The sequence below is a fragment of the Rhinatrema bivittatum genome, chromosome 1 (assembly GCF_901001135.1).
Source record: "Rhinatrema bivittatum chromosome 1, aRhiBiv1.1, whole genome shotgun sequence".
In the NCBI taxonomy this organism is placed as follows: Eukaryota; Metazoa; Chordata; class Amphibia; order Gymnophiona; family Rhinatrematidae; genus Rhinatrema; species Rhinatrema bivittatum.
The window spans coordinates 88,041,310-88,058,784 of NC_042615.1; the positions used below are offsets into that span (position 1 = coordinate 88,041,310).

Consider the following 17,475-nt stretch of genomic DNA (forward strand, 5'->3'; position numbering starts at 1 on the left):
CTTTATCATTTTGGTCGCCCTTCTCTATACCTTCTCCGTCGCAATTATATCCTTTTTGAGATGCAGCGACCAGAATTGTACAGAGTAATCAAGGTGCGATCTCACCAAGAAGCGATACAGAGGCATTATGACATTTTCTATCTTATTCACCATTCCCTTCCTAATAATTTCCAACATTCTGTTTGCTTTATTGACCGCCGCAGCACACTGAACCGATAATTTCAATGTGTTATACACTGTGACGCCTAGATCTCTTTCTTGGGTGGTAGCTCCTAATATGGAACCTAACATTGTGTAACTATAGCATGGGTTATTTTTCCCTATATGCATCATCTTGTACTTATCCACATTAAATTTCATCTGCCATTTGGAAGTCCAATTTTACAGTCTCACAATGTCTTCCTGCAAGTTATCAAAATCCGATTGTGATTTAACTACTCTGAATAATTTTTATCATCTGCAAATTTGATTACCTCACTCGTCGTATTCCTTTCCAGATCATTTATAAATATATTGAAAAGCACGGGTTCCAGTACAGATCCCTGAGGCACTCCACTGCCCACTCCCCTCCACTGAGAAAATTGTCATTTAATCCTACTCTCTGTTTCCTGTCTTTTAGCCAGTTTGTAAGCCATTAAAGGACATCACCACCTATCTCATGACTTTTTACTTTTCCTAGAATCCCAGATGTTCCCCTGCTTTTGGATCCAAGGGATATAATCCCGCCAAAGTGCACCCCATTTTAAACCTTGCCTCTGGGGAGTCCCACTCAAGATCAGTTAACTCTTGAATTGGATCCAGCAGGGGAAAGAAACAGGACACTTTGCATTTTCAGGGTCTGAGTCAACAAACTTTGCAACTCATTTTTGTGAAAATAAAAAACAAAAACAAAAAGAAAAAAAGGAGAGTCTGATGTGGCTCCAATCAGGTGGAATTTCTCCCTCTTCATGAGGTGAGAAAGCCAAATCCCTATCGGAATCATCTGACATGTCATGATCTGCGTCCCCCTGAACATCTCCAGGGATAGCCTCCTTGCAGCATTTGCAAGTAGGGGATAACAAGCGGGAGGCCAGAGAACCAATCCCTTCTTAGTAAGGTGTGCAGTATTGTGTGCAGTTCTGGTCACCACATTTCAAAAAAGATATAGCAGAATTAGAAAGCTACAGAGAAGGGCAACCAAAATAAAGGGGATGGAACCCAGGTCCTCACAAAGGACCTATGCAACTGGTTAGAATCAAGCTCTCCCCGGAGGAAAAGCTTCACAGAAAGTAGTTGGGCCTCTGCATATATTCTGCAGGCAATGGGGCATTTGGCTTTCCACTGTCCGGAGAAACAGGGAAATTTGCATGCGAAGGGTTGACCGGGGAGGCAACTCTAGGTCAGACATCTTCCTCCCCCCAACTACTGGTTCCAGTCTCTATTTCCACCGAGCATGGACAGTTTCACACGGAGGCATTCCTAGATTCCAGAGCAGGGGGGAACTTTGACCAAACCGTGGTCTGCCAGCATCGGATACTGACCATTACCTTGAAACAACTTATGACCATTTCCTCCGTCTATGGGGACCCTCTTCCCAGCCAACTCACAGAGATGACAACTCTTCTGTCTCTTCGTACCAGCCTCCACTTGGAGACCATTTCCTTTGATGTAACTCCTCAAGCTGTGAATTCAATCATCTTGGGGTTGCCTTGGCTCCAGCAACACTAGTCTGTAACTGATTGGTCCTCCTTGGAATTAGCATCGGGGGTTCCTCCTGCTTCAGCTCCTGCCTTACATCCATTTGGTCTCTGGCTCATCTGATTGTAGTTACCACTTTGCCGGTACTTTCACCATAGTATGCAGCCTATACTGATATTGTCTCTAAATAGCAAGAGGCGAACCTACTACCACATCACTTCTATGACTGACTGTGGCCTCCGTGAGGAAAGGTCTATCCATTATCACCTCCTGAAACTGAGGCCATGGGCGAGTATATTAAGGAGAACTTGGCAAGGGGCTTTATCCAGCAATCTTCCTCATCGCCGAGAAAGATTGGACTCTCAGACCCTGTAATAATTACAGGTTTCTCAATGCCACTACAAAAAAATAATCGCTACCCACTGCCTCTAATCTCGGAGCTTTTCGACCCCTTGCAAGGTGCCAAGATCTTCACCATGTTGAATTTAAGGGGAGCTTATAACCTCATTCGCATTAGGCAAGGGGATAAGTGGAAAACTACACAAGACAGGCACTATTTATCTATTTAACATTTTTTATATACCGATAGCCGTATGCACATCGCACTGGTTTACAAGGAACAGGCAGCAGGCCAGAAAAAAGGCATAGCTGTTACATAGAACGCATAAGTATAGCATATGAATATAATTGATTGAACATAGGCAAATATCTATGAATATCTCATCATGCCATTTAGAATCTGCCTGGACAATATTCTTATCTACTCGCAATTCCAAGTACTCCAATGACTTTGAGACCATCATCTCTATAATAAACTCAAGAAATGTCTCTTTGAGCAAGAAAAACTCCCTTTCCCAAGTTACATCATTTCTCAGACTGGTTGCCTTATGAACCCCGCAAAGCAGAAAGCAATCCTAGACTGGCCCCAGCTAGTTGGCCATTACACTTTACAACATTTTTTAGGATTCACTATTACCACCAGTTTATTCTTGGGTATTCCACCCTCAGAGCACTTCTCTCTGCCCTGACTAGAAAAGATGCTGACATTCTGAATTGGTCCACCTTTGACATCCATATCATGATCATCCCTTCATCTCAGAAATAGATGCCTCTACCCTTTGGGTCAGTGGTGTTCTCAGTCAAAACAACAATGAAGAGACCCCCTCCAGCTATCTTCCTTTTTCTCCAAGATGTTTTTCCCAGCTTAGAGGAATTACACAATAGGGGGGATCATGAACTCCTGGAAGTGAAATTGGGAAAAATTGTAACACTTCCTAGAGGGAGCCAAGCATCAGATCATGATCTATACTGATCATAAAAATCTGGAGTATTTTCAACAAGCTCAACAACTTAATCCAAGATAGGCCTGCTGGACCCTCTTCTTCTACAGATTCAATTTTGAGCTCCGCTATTGACAGGCAGCCAAGAATCAGAGGGCAGATGTACTTTCCCACTCCTTTCAAATGGAGGACTTAATGGAGGCCAATCAACATCATTGATCCTGCAAAAATCATGGTGAGTGACTACACCTGTTCCTCCTGGGAAGACTGTAGTCTCCAAGAGGCTTTGGGAAAAAATGTTAAAATGGCTTCAAGATTCTCACCTGGCAGGTCATCTCAGAGTAGCCTGTATATTCAATCTCTTCCATTGCCACTATTGGTGGCCACAGGTAAAGACAGATGTCAAAAGCTACATGGATTCCTGCCCTGTCTGTGCGCAGCAAAGATATGCTCTTACCTGACCCTGGGGGCTGTTACAGCCGTTGCCAGCCCCCAGGGAAACCTGGAACAATCTGTCCACAGATTTCATTGTGGATCTCCCTTCTCACATAGCTCCATTGCAATATGGGTCCATAGTGGATAAGTTCTCTAAGATGGCACATTTTCTACCTCTCACCAGTCTACCTTCTGTTCCTGAATTAGCTCACCTGCTCATCTAGCATGTTTTGAGACTGCATGGATTACCCTTGTATATTTTATCTGACAGGGGCGTCCAAATTCACGGCCTGTTATTGGAAAGGCCTTTATCAAAATTTTGGTATTACCCTAGACTTTACTACTGAATACCATCCTCAAGGTAACGGGCAGATGGAATTAATCAGGTCCTTAAAACCTTCCACCATCTGTATTCTCAATGAAAATAACCAATGCTTTAGTTACATGATGTTAGGTTCCATATTAGAAGCTCCCACCCAGGAAAAATATCTAGGCATCATAGGGGATAATACATTGAAATTGTTGGCTCTGTGTGCTGCTGCAACCAAAAAAAAAGCAAACAGAATGTTAGGAATTATTAGGAAGGGAATGGTTAATAAACTGGAAAATGTCATTATGCCTTTATCGCTCCATGGTGAGATTGTATCTTGAGTACTGTGTGTAATTCTGGTTGCCGCATCTCAAAAAAGATAGTTGCACTGGAGAAGGTATAGAGAAAGGCAACCAAAATGATAAAGGGGATGGAATAGCTCCCCTATGAGGAAAGGCTAAAGAGGTTAGGGCTGTTCAGCTTGGAAAAGAGACAGCTGGGGGCGGGGGGGGGGGGGGGGGATAGAATACAAGTCTACAAAATCATGAGAAGAATAGAACAGGTAAATGTGAATCGGCTGTGTTTAAAAAAGGATTGGATAAGTTCTTGGATGAGAAGTCCATTACCTGCTATTAATTAAGTTGACTTAGATAATAACCACTGCTATTACTAGCAATGGTAACATGGAACAGACTTAGTTTTTGGGTACTTGCCAGGTTCTTATGGCCTGGATTGGCCACTGTTGGAAACAGGATGCTGGGCTTAATGGACCCTTGGTCTGACCCAGTATGGCATGTTCTTATGGTTATTTACTTTTTTGGATAATAGAAGGACTAAGAGGCATTCCATGAAGTTAGCAAGTGGCACATTTAAAACAAATCTGAGAAAATTCTTTTTCACTCAATTTATAATTAAGCTCTGGAATTTATTGGCAGAGGATGTATTTAGGGCAGTTAGTATAGCTGGGTTTAAAAAATGTTTGGATAAGTTTCTGGAAGAGAAGTCCATTAACTGTTATTAATCAAGTTGACATAAGGAATAGATACTCCTATTACTGGCATTTGTAGCATGGGATTTACTTAATTTTTGGGTACTTTGCAGGTATTTGTAACTTGGATTGGCCATTGTTGGAAACAGAATTCTGGGCTTGATGAACCCTCTGTCTAACCCAGTATGGCAACTTCTTATGTTCTTATGATTTACGTGCTGGTCCCTTTGCTGGATGTTTCTTCTTCTGTTGGAGTCTGAGGAGAGCTTAAATATCCTTTAAGCTTGAAACTTCTGTATTTTAGAGTCCTGGCAGACATTTGAACGCAGGCAGCACCATCAAGTACATCATATAACAGCCCAAACAGAAGTCTTAAAGGTCCAAAATGGACATCTTATAAGAATATTTGGGGGCATATTCTGAAGCCTAGTTACTTGTCTTCCAGTGTGAACAAGGCCAAAGCTAAATCAAACTCAATTTGGTGTGGTAAAAAATTTATACCATAATTTTTTTTTTTTGAAAAAGGAAAGGAGAAACTATGAAAAATCTCCTGATACTGTAAAACCACGATAATTATCTCTTTTTGCCTGAATGGAAGAAAAAAAGTTAGGGAGACCCATGGAGCAGCAGTTGGCAAGAACCTCCATGTATTCTCGGTCTGAGCTCTGAAAGAGTCTTTTCCTTCTTGGCGCTATTGAATGATATCGGTACCACTTGTGTGACTATGTCCTGCATGTCCATGGAGAAAAAGTATCCAAAGACAAGGACGCAAGAGAGGCTTTAGAGACAGTTTTGGTTCCATCTAAACAAGGGATGGATGTGGTCTGAAAAGCTAATTTACAACCTCATCTTTGCACAATTTTTACACTAGTCCAATAAAAGTTAAACCCAGCTTGTGACAAACCCACAGGCCCAGTAACAAGACAGTAAATCAAGATTATTTACTTGTAAATAAGATTCTCTGTAGACAGCAGGATGAATTAACCATTATGCAGAGGTGACATCTGATGTGCAGACATGAATCCATCTCACAAAATCTTTACCACGCATATGCTTCAGTTTCCACACACTGCCTCATGAGTCCCTCAGTCTCTTCTAGAGCTTAAGCTTCAGCAAGGTAGCAGACTCTCCAGGGAGACAAGCAGATAGGTAGTATAGGGGGCCTTTCTCTGTGCCTCCTCCGGCATCGATAACTTTTGCTCCATACTCAGCCCTTGACCTGAAAGATTTAGAGCCCGGTAATACAGAGAAAAGGAGGGAGCCCTCCCATGTTTTCAGTGATGAGAGGGGGGAAAAAGTCGTACCCTGACTCCTTGCTGCTGGATCCCGAAGATGCTTCACACCATGATGAAGAGTGCTCCACTGCTAGGCCTTGCACCAAGGCTTATCTGTTGGCACCTTCTAAAGGGCCTCTCTCTTCCAGGCATTATACAACTCTGTGCCCCAGGGCACAGCAGTAACTGTTCAATGAATCGTGGTCTGGGCCCAAGCAAAAACAACACATGAAGTATCTATAATGACCTTACGGCATCCACAGATGCAGACCGAAAACCTCCTTACCATGGGCTTCCTTCAACTTTTTTTTTTTTTTTTAAATTTAGCCTGAACTTAAGTTCTATTGAAGGGGCTGCCAAGGCAGCAGAAAAAAAAATGTTCAAGCAGCAGAAAAAATCCCAAAACAAAACAAGGAGGTATTAGTCCTCAAGAGACAAAAAAATTTGAGAGAGAGAAGTTCATATGGTAATTCGGACGAAGAAAGACTCATGAGGTAGTATATACAGGAACTCCCTCATGTGCTCCGTAAAGATTAAGAGATGGGTCCATGTCCGCACTGTCGAATGAGGTCAATCACAGGTAGTGGTTAATTCATGCCTGCCTGTTGTCAAAGTAAAATGATTACAAAAGCTTAGGCCAATTCACCCAGGAGGAGCAGCAGCAAGTTGACCAAGAAATCCCGAGCCGTGCAATCTCGTCCAGAGAACCAAAGGGTCCAGCTGAATAGCTACAACAATGCTGGTGGGGTATGACCCAAGCTGTACTCAGCCCCTGTTCACTCACTCTCAGTTTCCAGGAGCGTTTCCTCCATGGTTTGTTGCACGAGAGGGACGACAGGTGCAAGCCCTGCCTCCCATTTCTTACGGTCCCCTGAGGCATGGCCTCTTTCCTCTTGCTCTTCCCTTTCTCTGGCCACATTGGTCTCACAGATTTCTTTGGTCTCTTTCTCATCTTTCTCATCTTCCTGAGCTTTCAGGTTCTGATTCAGTCTCCTCAGTATTTCACGCTTTTCATTCTGAATTGGAGAACTACCCTAAAAAAAAAAAAAAAAAAAAAAGGCATTAAACCTCCCAAAGCAAAAAATAAGAAAATGGAATAAATGAAATGAACAATGAGCCACATGGAAGACACTGACCTCAGCCACAGCATCTTGTTTCCTTGCATCTTCTAGGATCTCCATTTTAATTACACTTTCCTGTTTCATCCACATACACAAACAAAAATGAAATAAAAATGAGAAGACATGTTAAAAGTACATATCTAGATGCCCTAACTTACTCATCGGTCAGGGCCTCAAGTGAGAAAAAGCAAAACTTAGATCAAGGAACAGAGGAAAATGTTTCAAGACAGATATTTTCTGCAGATCTCAAGGCAGGGATAGGATAAAAAAATCTCAAAACTACACCTAAGTCTGTATAAACAAAGATGATTTATCTTGGCCTGAGATATTAGAAATGGTTTCCTTGGGCAAGCACCAACTAAGGAAAAGATCTGACAAGTGTAGCAATGAGTGCAACGATCCTATAAAGGTTTAGCTCAAGTGTTTGTAAAAGAATAAGCCAGAGCCAACAACTAAAACTAACAGAGGATAAAATGTATTTAAATCTCAGAAAGCCTTCCTCCTATTAACAGTGGTCCAGCTCTGGAGTAGTTCATATTAGTGTGCAGTGAAGTATGTTTGGCGGAAATTGTCTAGTATTAGATTTTTTTGACCAATACAAAGTATACAATTCAAATTTCTCTAGGCCGGATATTGAAAAAAACCCAAAAACGCTGAACACTTAGCCAGATAAGAAGTGACTTATCCAGCTGAGTGGCGGCTGCTGAATATCCAGCTACATTCGGCAGTCGCCACTTAGCTAGATAAGTGACATATCTGGCTAAGTAGATAGCTGGGCAACGGGCATAACTGGGTGGTGCTACTTATCCAGCTAACTTAGTCGATAAGTAAAAATAACTTAACTTAACCGATAAGTCTCACTAAGCAGATAAGTTAGACCTACTCCATAGCAGGTTTAAACTTAGCCAGTGTGGTAATTTGAGCAGTAGCAGCCTGGGGACAGCCAGAGAAAAACAGAAGGTAGGCTCTGGCTGTTCTTTAAGTGCAGTTTATTTACAGTGAAAACAAAGGAAATTGCAGTGCACAGCCAAACAAAATAATGTAGGTAGTTCATCTTGGCTTCAGGCAAGTTCTAAACAAAGCCAGCAGGTCTTAACAATTGTCACTCTCAAACTTTAAACATAGCAGGTCGTCTCAAATGGTGAGACACTCTCTTTCCCAGGACCTACTTAACTCTTCTAGGCCCTGAGGTCTTATACTCTGGTGAAGGGCTAATCCCTTCACCCAGGATTCTTTGTGGAAGATCAGGTAAGATCGATGTGCCCGGCTTCTTAAGGTGGTCTGAGGGTGTTTTCTGTAAACTCTTTCACAGCAAGATAAGACTTATCCAGCTAAGTAATGGCAAATACAGGGATATTCAACAGGACAGCCATTTTAGATGGCTATGTCTAAGTAACTACCTCTCTATTTCTAGAGTCTGCCAAATATAACAAATGTTCTTTCTATCAATTAATTCACTATGCATGCAGTATGTTGTACCACTACAAATGCTATATTGTTTTTGCAAAAAGTTGGAGAAATGTAATTATGCCTACTTAGCAAAGAAGACACCTGTTAGATACAACATTACTTTGTTGACTTCTTCCCAAAAGTTGTTTTTAGCTCCCTCTATTCCAGGGTTTCCCAAACCTGTCCTGGGGACCCAACAACCAGTCAGGTTTTCAGGCTATCCACAATGAATATCCATGAGATTAATTTGCATATATGGAGTCTCCGTGATATGCAAATATATCTCATACATATTCTGTGTGGATATTCCAAAAATCCAACTGACTGTGGAGTCCCCGGGAAGGATTGGAAAGACCTGCTCTATTGTCTCCTGCAGTCTGCACTAAAACAGTACTTGACAGAGTACTTACTGCCCCAACGTCCCTAAGAGCAGAAGTCATGGAGATAGCAGGTGCAGCAGGTGTGCTGGGCTTTGCCTGAGGCTGCGCTCTGGCAGGGGAGCCCCCAGCTTCTTGTTGCCCATGGCTTGGGAAGGAGGTGCCACTGCTGTGGAGTTGAAAGGCACATTCATTTTTTTTAATGCTTTAGCAGCCAGCTGTGAAGAGACATTGTACCATACCATTACCATAATGCTGTAAATACTATACCTCTAAGAATAAACAGATGTTATTAAGCACATACCATCTAAAGATTCCAGGACTAGCAGGGTAGCTCAGTCCATCAGGGGCATCCCAGCCAATCAGGTTATTAGGCGCTCCATAATGACTGATATCTACATACATTGCATGTAGGTATCTTCAGGAATTCCACAAGACTCATTTTAAGGATCACGATTCCTTTCTAACACTCTGTTTTAAAACCATTCAGACAGAGGCCAGGAACAGCTGCCTGGACACAACATCTTTATTCAAGCGATAATCTCCCTACGACAAGATTCTCACAGTAAGAGCCAGATGTTCTAAGCATTTTCCCCTACAAACACTAAATGAGAAAATACCTTTAAGTAAATATGGCTCTAAATGTAAAATATTTTTAAAAAAAATTTAAAAATCAATGCAAGAAGATGCACTAGATGAATGCTGTCTCCTGAAGAATTGCACAATACTCCTTGATGTACCTTTTGCTTAAGGATCTTATACCTTTCTTATACCTTGTCGGAGAGATCCCCTGATGCAGAGAGTATTATTGCTGTTTATTTAAAAAAATGTAGATCCTACACTTTTGCCAGTTCTAGGCAGGTGTGACAGGGTATATACACAAGTATCCCAAAACATCTTAAGAATAGGGTTTAGCTATCTGAACCATTTCCACTTTAAAACAGGAAATTCTGGGCACAGGCTGTCTCCTCTGGCCCATTGATATAATGTAGGCTCAGAGGAGAGCAAAGCGATGCCTCAGGCTCTAGGAGAGAATGAGAAATTACTACTTACCTGATAATTTCCTTTTCCTTAATCCAGACAGATAGATTCAGGACCCGTGAGTTATGCACCTCTACCAGCAGATGGAGACAGTCAAACAGACGCCACAGTATATATATACTCCTGCAGTGACATCAGCCTGTCAGTATTCTCTTCAAAAGCCAACTGAGGACAAATTAGCAAAAACCTGATTAATAGCAGATTGCCATTTCAGTACTCATAAGAACATAAGAAATTGCCATACTGGGTCAGACCAAGGGCCCATCAAGCCCACCATCCTGTTTCCAACAGTGGCCAATCCAGGCTACAATTACCTAGCAAGTACCCAAACACTAAGCAGATCCCATGCTACTGATGCTAGTAATAACAGTGGCTATTCTCTAATAGCAGTTAATGGACGTCTCCTCCATGAACATATCTAAACCTTTTTTAAACCCAGCTACACTAACTGAACTAACCACTTCCTCGGACAACAAAATTCCAGAGCTTGAGTAAAAAGTATTTTCTCTGATTAGTTTTAAATGTGCAACTTGTGAACTTTATGGAGTGCCCCCCTAGACCTTCTATTATCCGAAAGAGTAAACAACAGATTCACATTTACCCATTCTAGACCTCTCATGATTTTAAACACCTCTATAATACCCCCCTCAGCTGTCTCTTCTCCAAGCTGAACAGCCCCAACCCCTCTTTAGCCTTTCCTCATAGAGGAGCTGTTGCATCCCCTTTATAATTTTAGTCGCCATTCTCTGTACATTCTCCATCGCAATAATATTTTTTGAGTTGTGGCAACCAGAATTGTACACAGTACTCAAGGTGCGATCTCACCATGGAGCAATACAGAGGCTTTATACATTTTCCGTTTTATTCAGCATTCCCTTCCTAATTATTTCTAACATTCTGTTTGCTTTTTTGACTGCCGCAGCATACTGAGCAGATGATTTCAATGTATTACCCACTATGATGCCTAGATCTTTTTCCTGGGAGGTAGCTCCTAATATGGAAATTAAAATCGTAACTGCAGCATGGTTTATTTTTCTCTATATGTATCACTTTACATTAGTCCACATTAAATTTCATCTGCCATTTGGATGCCCAATCTTCCAGTCTCGCAAGGTCCTCCTGCAATTTATCACAATCTGCTTGTGATTTAACTACTCCAAATACTTTTTTTTTATCATTTGCAAATTTGATTACCTCACTCATTGTATTCTTTTCCAGATCATTTATAAATATATTGAAAAGTACCAGTCCAAGTACAGATCCCTGAGGCACTCCACTGTTTACCCTTTTCCACTGAGAAAATTGACCATTTAATCTTACTCTGTTTCCTGTCTTTTAACCAGTTGGTAATCCACGAAAGGACATCATCTCCTACCCTTTGACTTTTTAGTTTCCTTAGAAGCCTCTCATGAAGGACTTTGTCAAACTCCTTCTGCAAATCCAAATACACTACATCTACTGGTTCACCTTTATCCACATGTTTATTAACCTCTTCAGAAAAATGAAGTAGAGTTGTGAGGCAAGACTTGCCTTGGGTAAATCCATGCTGTGTTCCATTAAACCATGTCTTTCTATATGCTCTGTGATTTTAATCTTTAGAATAGTTTCCACTATTTTTCCCGACTAGCGGGGTTACATTGGCCTCCCTCCAGTCTTCAGGTACAATGGATGGTTTTAATGAAAGGTTACACATTTTAATTAATAGACCTGAAATTTAATTTTTGAGTTCCTTCAGAACCCTGGGATCATACCATCTGGACCAGGTGATTTGCTTCTCGTTAGCTTTCAATTTGGCCTACTACATCTTCCAGGTTCACAGTGATTTGGTTCAGTTCTTTTGAATCATCACCCTTGAAAACCATCTCCAGAACCAGTATCTCCCCAACATCCTCATTAGTAAACAAAGAATTAATTTAGTTTTTCTGCAATGGCCTTATCTTCCCTAAGAGCCCCTTTAACCCATCGGTCATCTAACAGTCCACCAACTCCCTCACAGGTTTCTTGCTTTGGATAGATTTTTAAAAGTTTTTATTATGAGTTTTTGCCTCTATGGCCAACTTCATTTCAAATTCTCTCTTAGCCTGCCTTATCAATGTTTTACACTTAACTTGACAATGCTTAAGATTTTTCTTATTTTCTTCAGATGGATCCTTCTTCCAGTTTTTGAAGGTTATGTTTTTGGCTCAACCAACAAGAAACACTGAACTCATGCAAAGAATGTATGAACACTAATTTAGGGACTGGATGAACACTTACCAGTAACCCCTGGAACAGTCACGCAGGAGGACCATAACAATCATTCGGCAGCCAAGGGCGAGAAGCTGAATCCATCTGTCTGGATTAAGCAAAAGTAAATTATCAGGTAAGTGGTAATTTCTCATTTCCTAGCATCCAGAGAGATGGATTCAGGATCAGTGGTATGTACCCAAGCTACTCCCGAATAAGGTGGGAGGTTGCCCACGGTCCAGTCAAAACTGCATGTGCAAAGGCTGTGTCCTCCTGGACCTGCACATGCAGCCGATAATACCTGGAAAAGATGTGTAGGGAGGACTATGTCGCAGCTTGGCAAATGTTGACAGGAGACAACAATCTAACCTTCGCCTATGACATTGCCTGAGCCCTATGTGGGATGAGCCCTAACCTGAGCAGGCAACGGCTTGTCAGTATCCACATATGCAGCCACGACTACCTCCTTAATTCACCGAGCTATTGTAGCCTGCAAAGTCAGCTCGCCCTGTTTACCTCCATCATGAAGGACAAACAGGCGATCCGTCTTTCGGAAAGATTTAGAAACCTCAAGCTACCTCATGACATGTTTCTGTTTTTTTTTTTTAACATCCAAAGGACTCAACAGGCGATATTCCTCCACATCTCTTTCCCTATCTAGAGTCGGCAGGAAAATGGACTGATTCAAATGAAAATCTGAGACCACTTTAGGCAAAAAAAGAAGGAACAATAAGCAGCTATATCGCTGAGTCACCAGAAGGAACGGCTTCTGGCATGACAATGCCTGCAGCTCAGAAATTTGATGTACAGAAAAAATCACCATCAGAAACACCGTTTTCAAAGTCAGTAACTGCAATGAAAAGCTACGCATCAGTGGATTAAAGACTCCACAAGGGTACTGGAAACCGCAAGAGAGGAAGAAGATGTTTCACTCCCCTGAAGAAATAGGCCACATCTGGAAGAGACGATAAGGATTCACCATTCGCCTGGCCCCTGAAACAGGCAAGACTTGCTACCTGTACCTTCAAGGAATTAAGCAGAGTTGCTTACCTGTAACAGGTGTTCTCCCAGGACAGCAGGATGTAGTCCTCACATATGGGTGATGTCATCTGGTGGAGCCCTATTACGAACACTTAGCATGCCCAGCATACCATGATCCCTGTGTCCACAGGGGTTTCCCTTCAGTCTCGTTTGTAGCAAAAAGAACGAGCAAAAAAATAAGATAATAAACGTAAGTGGACCCAACTCCGCGGGGTGGCGAGTGAGTTTCATGAGGACTACATCCTGATGTCCTGGGAGAATACCTGTTATGGGTAAGCAACTCTGCTTTCTCCCAGGACAAGCAGGATGGTAGTCCTTACATATGGGAGATTAGCAAGCCACAGACTGACTCATATTACAACAGGTCAATAGCAGACAACTCGTGCAGCAGGCACAATAATTGGGATGCTATTGGCAATGATTAGGCAGCCTGAAATCAAACAGGTGGTTGTGGAAGGAGTTGGGGATTATACTGGAACAATGTTTTTCAAGACAGATTGGCGGATTTCCTTATCTAAGCAGTAGAGGGCTGCAAATGTGCATGTCGCAGCCTAGCAGATGTCGGCAATTGGTACTGAACGATAGTGTGCTACCAAAGTTGCCATGGCCCTTACAAACTGTGCCTGAACTCACCCCTGGAGATGAAGGCCTGCTTCCTCATAGCAGAATTCAATACAGTCTGCTAGCCAGTTGGAGAGAGTTTGTTTGCCCACTGGAACTTGCAGCTTGTCTTTGTCAAAGAAGCAAAGAGTTGGGTGGATTTCCTATGCAGTGCAGTGCTGTCTAGATAGAAAGCAAGTGCACGCTTACAGTCCAAGATGTGCAAAACCCTCTCACCCTAGTGAGAGTGAGGCCTTGGGGAAAAAGTGGACAGACTATAGACTGAGTAAGGTGAGAGGTTGTGTCCACTTTAAGAAGAAATTTAGGGTGAGTATGGAGGATCACTCGGTCATGGAGGTACCTAGTGTCGGGTGAGTATGCAACAAGGACTTGTAACTCACTGACCCTTTTAGCAGAGGTGATGGCTATGAGGAAAAATAATTTTCCATGTTAGAATTTTAACATTATAGGAATGCAAAGGCTCGAACGGGGAACGCATGAGCCTTGTAAGCACTACATTTAGGCCCCATTCCATAGCCAGTGATCGTAGAGGAGGCTTAAGTCTTAGAAAACCCATGATAAGCCGACTCATAAGAGGATGAGCCGTTAACAGGGCATCCCCTACTTCCTGGTGGTACGCTGAGATGGAACTGAGGTGTACCCGTGCGGAGGATGTCTAGGGACCAGAATCCAAAAGGTATCCTAGATAGTCTAATAGAGATAGAGTGGGGCAGGAAAAAAAGAGGCCAAAACCTTTTTGTGCATGCCATTTGGTAAATCTTGCCAATTTTGAATGGTAAGATTTACGCGTGGAAGGTTTTCGTGAAGTTACAAGTACCTGAGAATATCAGTGAGTCTGTGTATTGAGGTTGACCTGTGGGCAGGCATACTTGTCAAGGCCAGTACGGGGTTATGAGAATCATTGAAAACCTGTCTTGCTATAGGTTCACGAGAGTTTTGGCTATGAGAGGTATCGGAAGAGGCCTTTGTTGCGGGGCGAGCAAATGTGTCCATGGTTAACGCATTTTGAAGCCTGTATAGGGAGCAGAATCTGTCCACTCTGTGGTTCGATTCGGACACAAGAGGTCAATAGTTGGCTGACCTCAGCGCTAGAAGATTTTACTCGCTACACATGGATTCAGAGACCACTTGTGGGGATGGAGACATCGATTGAGATGCTCCTTAGTATGTTCGGTATGCCTGTTAGATAAGTGGCCCGGAGAGTATGGAGTTTGCAAGGGCCCAGGCTCAGAACTGCACGGCTTCCTGGCACAGCAGATAAGAGCCTGTGCGTCCCTGTTTGTTTGAGTATCACATTGCCATTATGTTGTCTGTCTGTATCCACAAAGTTTTGTGCGAGAGGCAGTGTTTGAAAGCATAAAGGGCATAACGCATGGCTCGAAGCTCCAGGAAGTTGAATTGAGATTTCTCATGCAGCAGCGTCGACGCATTTTGGGTTTGGAGGGTGTTGATACGAGCTCTCCAACCCAAGTTGGACATGACCGTGGCCAAGATCATCTGAGGATTTGGTTACTGGATCGGTGATATGGATCACGGACGAAAGCGGTTGAACGGCTTAGAGCCACTGAAATCTTAAAATCCACTGAGTTTTTCTCATGGCTAGTTTGGCCATAGGAGTGACATAGATCATGGAAACCATGTGGCCCAGCAGTGGAAGCATTGAAGGGCTGAGGCTATGTTGCATGCGTGCAGAGATGTAGACAATTTGATAGGATGTCTGCGCGGTTGTTGGGCAGGAAGGCAGTTGCAACTATAGTGCCCAGATCTGCTCCATATGGGATTTATGGTAGTTGATCAGAATTCCCAGTCAAATGTAGTAGATTTATATGAGTCTTAGAGAATTTGGAGCTCCTTGTTAGGATTGACTCCTTATTGGGCAGTCGTCCAGGAAAGGAAATACGTGAATGCTTTTCTTTGAAGATGAGTGGCAGTCACTGCTAGGCATTTGGTGAATACACAAGTTGTTGAAGCTAGTTCGAATGGCAGAACTTGGTATTGAAAATGTTGTTGACTCACTATGAAGTATATAGAAAGTCCAGAGAACAGAGGCAACCCCCTTGTTCTAGCAAGGAAAGCATGGTGCTGAGAGACTCCATTTTGAACCTTTCTTTCTGAAGAAATTTGTTGAGATTTCTGAGGTCCAGGATGGGTGGAGGTCGCCTGTTTTCTTTGAAAGTAGGAAATAGCGGGATTAAAATCCTCTGCCTTGTTGCATCCGGGTAACGGTATCCCGAGCCCTGGTCCTCAATGGGATGGACCGTTCTGTTCTCTGGCAAGGTTGAAAAATCCAGGAGCCTGCCCGACTAGCGGAGCTGGTGTGATCTGGATATCAGTTGATCTCACGCGAGAGCGTGAGCGGTAAAAGGTCCTTCTAGTATCCCTCTTTGCTGTGCAAGAAACGTAGAGAGCTGTTGCAGGGTCTCGCGGTGGTCTTGCAATTGAGCCACTGTCTGCTGGATCTTGTGCACAAAGAGATTTTCTGCAGTGTATGGCAGATCAGCTAGCTAGTTTATCTTGGACTTCGGGCGGTAAATTAGGGGCGGTAAGCCAGGTTCACCATCTAGCACTGAGTCCTGTTGCTCTCAACGGGAGGATGTTTCGAAGCAATCACATGTTGCTCGAATTTCATGTGGATGGCAGAGAGGTTCTCTTGGTGTTGTGTCAAATATAGCTGGTAAATAGCAATATGTGACACCAATATAGTTCTTGGAAGAAGTTATGACCTAGACCCTCCCGAAAACTTCTGGTCCTTTTTAGTGACCAGGTCGAAAGGGATGGTTTCATACACTTCCTTTACTTAGGTCTCGATGGGATCGTGCTGAAGCGCCTATCGCCATTCGAGGATCCCAGGATATGTATAGGAGTCCGTGGAGGCTCAGAAGGACGAGTCGGCGTCAATGACTTAGGCTGTCGTTGGTAGGTGCCACAATGAGGTGGTGCGACAACGGTGCAAATATCGATGGCTCCAGTGGTAGTAGATTCCGGAAGACATCGAGGACAGCCTGATGGACGAGGACATCCAGCTCCTCCCTGGAAGCTGGTATAGGTAGCACAGCTACAGCGGGAGACAGGCTAGGCATTACTGGCACTTCCACATGAATCTGTGGTGGCTCAGTACCCGGCACTGGTGTCGGTGGGGAACGCCTCAGTGCCTCGGGTGCAGAGGAGCATGGAGACTCTTGTACCCGGGCCCACTTTGCAACTGGCTCAATGGACATTGATGCCGGTGCGGTATCAATGCTGGCACCGAACGCGGAACCACGTTGGGGCCGGCGACGTTTCCCTCGGTGCTCGGCCTGGTCATTCTCTAGCACAGAGGAAACTGCAACCAATGTCCAGAATGGTGTCGGTAACAGATGGTTACTGTGGCAGTGAGAAATGTTTCCCCTCAGTGCTCAGCCCAGTCATTCTCCAGCACCAAGGAAGCTGCCACCGATGTCATGGATGGCGCTGGGGACGATGATTCCCATGGTGCTCGGCCCGGTCATTCTCCAGCACCGAGAAAGATGCCCTCGCTGTCCCAGATGGCATTGGTGACGGACAGTCACCGTACCTCTACTGCTCCTGGCATAGTACTCACTGAGCGCCAATTAAATGTACGCAAAGTGAGATCTGTGTAGGGAAATTATTTGTGA

The 17,475-nt window shown here is 43.3% G+C and overlaps 1 protein-coding gene across 1 annotated transcript in view; it reads right to left on the reverse strand.

Moving 5' to 3' along the window:
• NEK1 (NIMA related kinase 1) overlaps positions 1-17,475 on the reverse strand; it is a 328,757-nt gene that overhangs the window by 134,528 nt on the left and 176,754 nt on the right. Inside the window, 4 exon segments of the mRNA XM_029573804.1 lie at positions 6,749-6,998; positions 7,101-7,160; positions 8,945-9,069; positions 9,072-9,129. Of these exon segments, the coding sequence (XP_029429664.1) occupies positions 6,749-6,998; positions 7,101-7,160; positions 8,945-9,069; positions 9,072-9,129 (493 nt within the window).